This window comes from Drosophila willistoni, chromosome 3R (assembly GCF_018902025.1).
Source record: "Drosophila willistoni isolate 14030-0811.24 chromosome 3R, UCI_dwil_1.1, whole genome shotgun sequence".
Taxonomy (NCBI): Eukaryota; Metazoa; Arthropoda; class Insecta; order Diptera; family Drosophilidae; genus Drosophila; species Drosophila willistoni.
The window spans coordinates 24,049,534-24,060,279 of NC_061086.1; the positions used below are offsets into that span (position 1 = coordinate 24,049,534).

The following is a 10,746-nucleotide window of genomic DNA, read 5'->3' on the forward strand; positions in this document are numbered from 1 at the left end:
TAATTAATTATATTTACGTTTTCGTAAATTTTAGTCAACCTGTAATGAATATTTTGCATGTTTGGCAAAACTGTCACAAATCCATCTTCTATCTTTTATTTTGTTGGCGTTTATAATAACCAATACTAAAATATGACTGTTGGGTCACATAGAGAGCATCTATTGCGTCTATAATTCCTTCATTCCATATTTATCTTCAAATTTTGTACATCGAATATCTAATTTTGTAATTATTCAACACAATGCTCGTAGAATTTTTTTGCTTGTTTATTTTATTATACCCTTGCGAAAAGGGTATATTAATTTTGGTCAGCAGTGTGCAACGTGAAGTATCTCCGACCATATAAACTATATATATTTTTGATCAGCACAACGAGACGAGCCAGCTCAAATAGCCATGTCCGTCCGTTTGTCTGTCCGTGTGTCCGTCCGTCGGGATAAATGCAAACTCCTACTAGACCGTAAGAGCTACAAAGTTGATGTTGGCACGTAGGCTTTATATACTGTACAGTTTGTATATCTCGGATTCAGCCGGATCGAAACACTATATCATATAGCTCGAACAGTGACTTTTCTCAATAACTTCGTTATTTTCTGAGCTATCGTCGTGAAATTAAATATTGGTAAATTAATTACACGCAAACACGACTGTACGAACGTACAGATCGGGTGACTATATCATATAGTTTCCCTACGAACAATCGGTCAAAAACTGTGACTTTTATGCATTTTTGAAGCAATTGCTTTCAAATTTAATATTTGTCAGTTTTATATATCTGTTAATAACTGTGCCGAATTTGATCAAGATCAGGCAACTATATCATAGGAACAATCGGTGGTAAACAGTGACTTTCACCAATAACTTCGTTATGTCCTATTGTAGGACGTTCCTTCGCAAACATTAGACTTTTTAGATAAAACTTTTTTCCACTTTGACGGGGTATTATATATAAAGAGTAACAAACAATTTCAAAGGGTATATAAACTTTGACGCGGTCGAAGTTAGCCCCGGCCCTCTAGTTATTATTTCTTTATCTTATGAACAGTTTCCTGTTTTATTGTTTATGCCAAAATTGGGCGTAATTATAAAGTATTCGAGACAGCAATACAAATTAATTACATACCTATATATGTTTTATATATATTTGTATATACATATATGTATATATATACAAGCACACTAGGCAATAAACGGAAGACAATAAGGAGTATTTGTCTAGTAGAAAATCAAGCAATTCGGCGCACCGACTTTGGTATACCACTCAACCGTTTTAGTTTACATAAAGTAAAACATCGATTTTAATAAAATTTGATGGACCAAATTATATTGATAAACATTTGTAGTTTAAACTGAGGAGAAAAGGGCTAAACTTAATCTCTAGTTTTTATAGGAACAGGAGTCGCACACTAAAACTATATCGACTTTTTTCCTGCTTGTTACACACTTTTTGACACCTTGACAGTGTGCTTACCATATGGCGATAAATAAATGTAATAATATTTTCAACCTTTGTTTGAACTAAACCCGAGAAGCAGCATAAAACATTAGCAAATACAAACGAAAAGCCAAACACAAATGCAAATGAAAGCGAAAACTGAAGCACAGACGAAAAATGAGCGTGGATAAAAAAACAAAAAGAAAAACAACTAAGTAAACTAACTGATGATGACAATGATCCCCCAGAGAACATGAACCCCATTGAGAGCAAGAGCTGAATAAAAAATGTGGATATGAACCATGTTAATTTAACTAAAGATAGCAAAGCAAACGCAAAACTCTCGGATCTTAGTGACGTCAATAACTTCTCACTTCAACGATCTACAATATTTTAGAGAACCACTTCTCACTTCAGCGTTCTAGAAAATATTGAAGAGAAAAACTAATGATAGTTTCTAATCATAACGAAATTAGGTATTTTTATTTCTATAGCTTTCGCTCCACTAGAGGTTCAAGTAAACCTAATTTCATTATCACATAATTGTTTGCTATTTAAATATAAAATGTAAAATCTCTCTTTATATAAGAACAACACTTGTAAATAAGTAGATATAAACAAAAATTAATGAGTCCATTGGTTAGCTTAAGGCCTAGTAAAAAAGATTGGCTGTAATTTACAATCAATGACCTATCACATTATAAATAAAAAAATAAATATTAAAATATTCTGACCGAATAATTTTACTAGCTAGAATTATAGTAAGTCTAAACTTAAAAGACTACAACTACTTAAGTTTAGAATCTTAATCTAATCCTAAAAGTGAACCATTCGGATTATTAGTGCATTGCTGATGTCACGTCTAAATGATACGATGCGTAATCTTCTGTCATTGTGTCCATGAGCAAACTATTAACAGAAGGGGTTTCATATTCAGCTGGCGTAGCAGCAGATCGCCAGCTGGAGCGTATTCAGTGATATACAGACAGTTGGCAAGTAGGCATGTAAATTTATAACAAGATAGAAGAGGAGACAGAAGACAGACGAGTAACTAAATGTATTATTAGATAACCATGCAGGCGACTAATAATATAAACAATACCAGCAACATAGACAGCGAGAAATGTCAAAAACTAAAAAGATTTGTAATTATTGCCCTGCTCATCACAATCGGCATCTTAAGTTGGCACTTCTATGGTGAGTTTCTGTTTCTCTTTGATGTTTGTTCAAAACAAACTTAACTTCGACCTCTCTCTCTTTCTTGGGTAGAGTATTTCCAGAGCAAACCATTACCTCAACCACCAGATGATGTCTTGAGTTTATCTAAATCTCTGTATGCAGAAGAATCTGCGTCAAGCCCTTATATATACAAATTGAATCTTCAGGGTAGGACCACTTCGGGAGCACATGATGATAAAGCTCCAAAGAGGTGAGTCCAAAATAACAGATAAACCTCTAGAGTAAATGAGATTGTTATAGTGTTTCGTTTATTACAGTCTGTTTGAACTTCATCAGGATCTGCTATCCAGAGATGCGAATTCCACAACAGCTCTACTCTTGCGATTATTTAATAACTATGAGTTAGATGTGGCAGTAGCGGAACACGTAACACCAGAGCATAAGGAAGAGCAACATGAGTTCCTTAGAGCCATAATGCAAACTAGAATTATGAAGCTGGCCATGAGATATCTAATGCATAAGGGTATTGATTGATTTATGATTGGAAAGAATCTTTTAATTGTTATATTTTTGACTGTCTCAGGTATTGTCAGCAGCGATTATGATGAACAGTTTAAACTATTGCAAGACCTCTGGTTTACACCCTATTCCCGAGGTGGCGGCATTGTAGGCAGTTCCAGTTTTGAGCATGTCTTCATGGCGGAAATTCGGAATCAAAATGTTTTGGGTCTGCACAATTGGTTGTATTTTGCCGAGCAAGAGCAGCAAGGGCGTATTGACTACAAGGGTTGGCTAAAGCATTTGGAAATGGGCAAGGTAGTACTGAAGTGAATTTTGGGTACACCGATCTAATCTATTTATTTGCAGCCCAATCAAATGGTTTTGAACGAGCGTCACACATTTTATGGTATTACAAAGCCCAGCAATAGTTTCCTGGTTGGAACTTCACCTGAACTTGGTATGAGTCTTTATACTGTTTGCTTCCTTACAACCGAAAAGCAGGAGCCTTGTCCGATTCAGTTAGGTCACGCCAGGCTCTCGATTGTATCCCACGTTTGGGAATGGAAGGGAAAACGTTTAATAGCATCAGCCTATCCAGATATTACTCCTTGAAAGAAGGCAGTCCAATATCTTCGGAAGGCTTACCGTCCATAGATTTAATCTGATTTACCAGTGAAATTATTAATCTCTTCTAACTTTGCATATGAATGATTGTTCTTGGCTTCATCAGGTATTACATATTCTTATAAGCTTTAAACACCAAGATATTAAGGGTTAATTAAGGCAGTTCTAAATACATATAAAGCAAATTTCTATATGTATACAACTTTTTTGATCAAAGAACTTTAACTCAGGTTCCCATTTACGTTAGCTGCTCCTGTAAATTAATTAATTTAGTTATTGTAATTGGTTTTTGATTGTTTAATTTGATAAATTCAATAATTACACACATATATGTATATTTAAGCCTCGAAACATATGAGCCTATTTGGATCGGAAGTATAAAAATGAAACGTTGGATTAATTAATTGGAAAACTTTGTGCTGGTCTCAATGATGACTGTTTCGTTGGCTTCACTTTGCTGGCGATGCTGTTGCACTGCAGCAGGAGCACTGGATCTTCTGGATGTGATAATCGTAGTATTACATGGGGATAGACTCTCCTCTGTCAATGCTATTGCATCTTCATCAACTTCGACGACAAAGGTTTCACTTAAATCAGCTAGCTCGGAACATGTTTCATCATTGGAGGAATATCGCATTAAACTTGGACTGCTAACGGATAAATCCAAATCGTTTGACTCTGGACTCCAACTACTTCTTTCCGGCGGAGGCCGAGGCAGGCTGTTGTGGCAAAGAGGATTTGCTAGAGCCGAGTGCTCCTGGGGCAGCTGTTGGCCCCACAGTTCCACTGCCCGAGCGCGGTTGTGGTCGGCCCACTCCTGTGGGGGAGGGAGTTGATGTGGGTGGAGATGTGGGCGCAAGTGCTGACGCCGGCGTTGTGAGTGGCGGTGGTGAACGATTGTAGTCGGTTGAGACTCTGCGAGGGGTTTGGTATGCAGCTTGCTGTGGCGCTGCTGGTGCGAGTGTGGGTGTGGGTGTTGGTGCTGCTGTTGCTGTTGCTGGCGTGGCATCATATTGATATCCTGCCTGTCCATAGTCGCCGTTGTTGTAGTCATAGGCGGCATATTGCTGCGGGTCATAGGACTGTTGACTATATGCGCTTGTGTCATATGCGCTGGCATCGTATTGCTGCTGATCGTAGGCACTGTAATCGGTGTTGTAGGCAGCCAAGTTGGCACTTCCTGCATTGGTGATACTGGTATCGGGCAGGGATTGTTGCTGTTGTTGTTGTTGTTGATGTTCGCTTTGCTCATTACTGTAGCGACGTTGGAGTTCACTTTGCTGTTGCTGTTGCAGTTGTTGCTGCTGCTGGTCGGCCTGTTCCCGTTCTCTTTCACGCTTCTCACGCTGCTCACGCAACTCTCGAAGCTCCCTGTCTCGCTCTTCCCGCTCTCGTAGACGTTCCTTTTCTTGCTGTTGCTCGCGTTCCCGTTCCCGTTGTTGTTGCTGCTTCTCGCCCAAGCCAATGTTGTCCTTGAGATTTTCATCATTATCGTTGAATCCATCAAGGGGCGACAGGACATTAGAGATGCTTGCTTTGCGTCCTGTTGGGGATGCATTCTCATTTGTTGTTCCTGTTGTTGGTCCTGATGTTGCTGGTGTTTCTGCTGCAACTGCTCCTGCTGCGGCTGCTGCTGCGGCTGCTGCTGCGGCTGCTGCTGCTCCTGTGTAGTCATCGTTTGGGTTGTTGTGTTGTAGTTGTGATGTTGTGCTTTGTATTGGTTCGATTGTGGTGCCATATGTTGAAGTCTGGTAGTCATAGGCGGCTGTGTGATTATATAAAATTTTGATTAGTGTTGATTGCCAATTATGCGTGCAACATAGAAATTGTATCATAGTTGGTGGTATGTTTTGTTTGGATTTCCTGCCAAAGTGCTGTGTCTGTCTTGGAAATATTTGTGTTTTTTTTTTTTTTTTTGATTTCGTCGAATCTGAAACTCAAAACTCAGATTTACCTTTTCCAGGCACTAAACTAGCATAATCATGTGATGTTGTATCTAATTTACTCATATGCTCCTCATTGCTTAACATTCGATTAGACAAATATTCTAGATTCGATTGTAAAGCAGATATTTCCTCTCTATAGGAGACAATTTTGATACAGACAAAAAGGGAAAATAGAAGAGAGATATATATATAGAGAGAGAGAGAAAGAAAGAGAAAGAGAAAGGGGAAAAATTAATCAATATCAGTATTATTCATTATATTACCTGAAATATGTCTAGATCGTGCATCGGTATTTCTTCAGAGCTATGCTCCGCATTGCCCTTGTGTACTAATAATAGTGACTTGTATTTGGACCAAAGTTGTTTAAGACGTGCCATCAGTTGCTCATTAGTGGCACGTAACTGCATTTTCTCTTGACTAAAATAACACAAAAAATGTTTCAAAATCCAACCAAAACGAAATCAATATTAAAGCAAAACTAAAGTCAATAGATGAACAAAACATAAGTTATAAGATATTCTAATAATATTAACATGATATTATAGTTTGGTGGTCCGTTCTTGTTCCTCATCGTCAGCCTCCTCCAGAATTATATGTTGCTTCTGCTCAGCCTGATTAAGTTTCTTTAATTGCTCTTCAATGTGTAACAATTCCGGTGACGAACTCGAATCAGTAACAAAAGTTTCATTTAACGCATTTGCCACATCATCCACATCTTTGACAAATGTCTCATTTAACTCCTTGACTCCCTGTGTTTTCAAATCCTTCGATACTTTCGGTACTAGTCGGACATTTACATCCACTTTAACCGGAGGCCGCGTCTTTTGATGGCAACTGGCATTGCGTTGCAGTAATTGTTCAAAATATAATTTGGGTTTGATGGAGGCATTTAGAGCATTGCTCCCACGACCTTTGCAGATTGAGGATGTTCCCATTGTAGCTTTGGTCTCAGCATCCACTGTCAAATTCTGGCTCTGACAAGGTGGGGTGGTACAACTGCTACTTATTGATTGATTTAAAACTAGATGCTGTTGCCGCCGAGGCAACGGCTCAGTTTGCTCGAGATGACAGCAATGTGTCTCTGCCATCGTGCTGGTGCAATGTTGCACGTGTTTATGACAATTTTTGCTCTTGTTGCATTGGTGCAATGTTGTTGTTGTGGGTTGTGTGCGCGATTTGTAGTTGTTGCAGCTTCTTTTGCTACACGTCATTTTAGTTTCATTATTGCTATCGCTGTTGTTTTCATGTCTATGGTTATATCGATGACGCATAAAACTAGGACAAAAACATTTAGACGATTTGTCTGCTGCTGCTGCTGTTGCCGTTGTGCTGTTGCTACTTGTTAGTTTCAAATGACTTGATAGTTTTGGTAGTGGTGGCATTTTAGCCAATTCTTGGGCCAAACGTTCGTTGCTTTTGATTATGTTCTTTAAAATTTCAGTTTCTTCCGCCATATGAAAATCTTCTTGGTCCTTTGGCACTTCCGATTCAATTGGCGAAATGTACATGTTTACGTTTTCGTTTGCCTGAGCAATAGTTGCTATTGTTAATGGCATCTCTGGTTCTAATTATCAATGAAAATTGTTTGTTGTTGCGGGGGGGCAGCACAAAAATAAGTTGAAGAAGTTGAGCGTCAGTCTCTGGGAAGTTGTTGTATTTCTTTGGGTGTGTGTGTGTATATAGAGTGAAAACTTTTGATTTTTGACCATGAATTTCATATTGCGCAGTTAAGATAAATAAATATTTTTAAAGAAAATGCAAGAATTTTTCCCAAAGTCAACGAATGGAGTGCTTAACCTTTTAAATTATGACATTCTAAATTAATTTTCTAAGTTACATAAGTTTAAAAACTAAAGTTGTCATATATATATATATAATTACTTGTGTCTGTAGGTTGTATCCTCTAACTTGCCCGTTAAAGTTTTACATTCACTTGTTAGTTTATCCATGAGTTGCTTCTGTGAGGTTATCATTTCTTCGAGCTCATTTACCGTTTCCGCTACAAAAAGTATTTATCAGAGAGAAAAATAGATAACAACATTAACTCATGGATAAACTATTGATAAAAAAAACTATTTTTCTAAATCTCATTCTTAATAATTCCGATAAATTCTAAAGAATTTTTTTTGTCACATATTCTCGCAATATGAAAATCAATAGCTTAGCCAAGAGTTTTCAAGAAAAGGTGTGTGTGTGTTGGTGAAGAATAGAGACATGCAGAGATAGAAAAAGAAAGAAAGAGTGCAAGAGGCAGGTGTGTTGCAAAGGTGTTTACTAGTAATCTGCGAATCTCGTTGATCGTTTCCCCACTTACCATGCTTATCCTGCATTTCTGATATACGTTTATCCAAATCCTTTTTGGTGGGTCGTATTTCATTTTTCAATTCTCCATAAGCCAACTGCAAAGGGTAAATGGAAATTTGTTATGGAAGAAACTTAAAATCAAGTGCTTTAGCTACCTCCTTTTCCAAATTGGCTATCTCATCGTTTAGGCGTAAGATTTCTCGCTTTGAATGCAACAAATCTGCATCGCCGCGATCCAAACGCTGACGCAATGAGTTTATCTCTGCATTTAGACGAGCTGCCTCCGTTTTCGTTTCTCTAGCCGCTCGATCCAATTGCAAACGCAAAGAAGTTATCTCCTGCTCCAGTGACTGCTTTTCGGCATTTACCTGTGCCATATCGGCCAGGAACGTAGTCCTATTGGCCCTTAGTTCCATCTTCAATTCCTCTATCTGTGAGTTTCGATTGGCCACATCGCGCTTTAGGTCCGTTTCGTAACGTTTCTGACGCTCCAGCTCCAGCTGAAGCTTAGTCACTTGTTCCCACTGACTGCTCAGATCGCCACCCAACTGATCCACCTGACTGTTGTAACGTCGCTCGGCACTGGCTCGCTCTTCTGCCAATCGTCGTGCCATCTCATGCTGCAGTTCACGAACTCTCTCGTGCTGACGGTCAAGTTCGTCTCGAAGATGACGGACCTCGAGTTCGGCCTGCGATCGTTCCATCTGCATAAGGTCCTGTACATAACGCTTAGAGCTAGCACCTGCATGCCCCTGAGACTTTGCCTCGTCCAGCAAACGCTGCAACTGATGGACACTTTCCTCCAACATCACTTTGTCCTGTTGCAATTGCTCTAGTTGCTTGCGATGAGCCTCACAATTGCCTCCGACAGGCACCATTGCTGTGAGAGGATCTGTGTAGGACATTTTTCTTTTTAACTCCTCATTTTCTGTCTTTACACGCTTTAAGTCAATGTTTGCCTGCATCAACTCTGCCTCCAGCTCACTTATTCGGGCTTCGTACACAATATTCGGCGCACTGGCATAGCGTGGTGATTGCACCTTTAGATTTGATTTTCTCGGTGTACTTGGCGCCGTTTTTCTTCCAAAGGCCAAATGGTCATCACTATCCGATGAAGGACTAGTAGTTGCAATATTACTCTGAGATTTTGACTTGTTTCCCCCTCCAGCGTCCATTGCGGAAAACTCAGTGCGAGCATTTTCCGTCAATTGTTCGTTCTCATTGATTACGTCTTTTACTTTTCCCAACAAGTTGGTTAACTCACTACGACAGTACTTCGATTCCTTCTCCAATTGCTCAATATAGTCTTCTTGTTTTTCAATAAAATTAAATATTTCCACAGGAGCTGCAACACTTTCGTTAGGAAGAACTGATGGCGGAGTATTCGAATAAAGAGCAGCCAGATTTTCTTTGGACGCCGAAAGGTAGGTAGAATTTAAAGTTGGGCCATAGCTCTTCTTTGGACGATAGGAGCTCATACGAGATTTCTGACTAGGCGATAAGTATTTGGATATATCCGAATATACAGGTCGCTCTATGGCCTACAAATTCACAGAAAATTGATAATTGATTTCTCATTTTTAAGATCTCTTCTTCTTATTAACTTACCGATAAATTGTCCGAAAAATTATCTGCAGAATCCTCGTTGAAATTTCGCAAATACCCCGAACTACCACCTAATTTGGGCGTGGAATATGAATTATCGGCCAGCATTACCTTTAATCGACCCACAGCCTCATTGTAGGCATAATTTGTATAGTCCATGGTCTTGCTTTTCTTGCTTATGCCCTTTGAGGATTTCATTGAAAGGTTTCTAAATATTTGTTAAATAAAAAAAATATATACATCTCAAATAGGTCACATTTTTATAATAGTAAAAAAAAATATATTGTTAAGAGAATATTATTTCTTTGCTTTTGGCTGTCAAGTTGGTTGAAAACTGAAAAAAAATAAGGGGTTGGACAATGTTGAACTAGCTAGTCGCTGGCCGGTTGCCAGGACAATGAATTGGCCAAAATAAAAACACAAAATTCTATCTTATGTCAATGGGGTTGCAAGTGTCCAGGGTTCAGTGAATGCGGGGTAGTTGAAATCCTTTTTAAGTTTAAGTAATAATACTGATGATTAATGAAATAAATATTAAAAACCTTCCAAAGCCAAATTCATAATTGATATTTTTCATACACTTTTGCTCCATTTACCTTGACCGCCTTTTAATCCTCCCAGTGGAATTACCCACTACACTTGCTCGTTCGCTGTCGCGTTCAGAGTATCCAGAGCCACGGGGTTGAGACTGTGTTAAATTGTGTAAATTCTCACTTGTCAATAGAGAACCACTCAACGTGTTGGTGAAATTCTGTTGACGGGCTGACAGCTCGTTCTGAAAATGAGCCCGAGTACTGCTTTTGGAATCGGAGTACAGAGGACAAGAAGCACGGTACTTAAGAAAATTTTCAGTTTTCATTTTTCACCGACTGCATGCGAAGGAAGCGCCAGAGACAGAGGAAATCTACTAACACAAATAAGAACTGCTGAAACTTGCTGAAAACTTTGTCGGGGCAACAAATTTTGACATGCAACTTTGTGGCTTTTGATAGACCGGGGGGAGGGGAACAACAAGCAACACTTGTGGTATGCACTTCCTTCCGACCAACAGAAGGGTTTACACTTAGTAATTGTTTCTTTTCAAAAGGTGACAGCCGAACTACATCGCGGTAAAGTTGAACTGAAATAAATGGCCGCAAAGGCAAGTCAAA

At 38.9% G+C, this 10,746-nt stretch overlaps 2 protein-coding genes across 5 annotated transcripts; one reads left to right on the forward strand and one right to left on the reverse strand.

Moving 5' to 3' along the window:
* The first annotated feature begins 2,397 nt into the window (after nucleotides 1-2,397).
* On the forward strand, nucleotides 2,398-3,937 carry LOC6647106 (endoribonuclease CG2145). Its single transcript, XM_002070045.4, has 5 exons — nucleotides 2,398-2,633; nucleotides 2,706-2,865; nucleotides 2,933-3,138; nucleotides 3,199-3,431; nucleotides 3,483-3,937. The coding sequence occupies exons 1-5, from the start codon at nucleotides 2,510-2,512 to the stop codon at nucleotides 3,726-3,728; spliced, it is 969 nt and encodes a 322-aa protein (XP_002070081.1). The 5' UTR covers nucleotides 2,398-2,509; the 3' UTR covers nucleotides 3,729-3,937.
* A 109-nt stretch (nucleotides 3,938-4,046) lies between these two features.
* On the reverse strand, nucleotides 4,047-10,422 carry LOC6647105 (serologically defined colon cancer antigen 8 homolog). 4 transcript variants are annotated; one of them, XM_023178485.2, is made up of 8 exons: nucleotides 10,192-10,422; nucleotides 9,599-9,803; nucleotides 8,146-9,531; nucleotides 8,001-8,085; nucleotides 7,568-7,685; nucleotides 5,695-5,819; nucleotides 4,720-5,505; nucleotides 4,047-4,655 (listed from the first exon to the last, which is right to left on the reverse strand). In XM_023178485.2, exons 2-8 carry the CDS (start codon nucleotides 9,791-9,793, stop codon nucleotides 4,141-4,143), a joined length of 3,210 nt encoding a protein of 1,069 aa, XP_023034253.1. In that variant the 5' UTR covers nucleotides 9,794-9,803; nucleotides 10,192-10,422; the 3' UTR covers nucleotides 4,047-4,140. The 4 variants fall into 4 exon arrangements, with proteins under 4 accessions (XP_023034253.1, XP_002070080.2, XP_046869573.1 ...); XM_002070044.4 differs by having other exon boundaries at nucleotides 4,358-5,505; XM_047013618.1 differs by lacking the exons at nucleotides 4,047-4,655; nucleotides 4,720-5,505; nucleotides 5,695-5,819 and adding an exon at nucleotides 7,102-7,250 and having other exon boundaries at nucleotides 10,192-10,235.
* Between the last annotated feature and the right edge of the window lie 324 nt (nucleotides 10,423-10,746).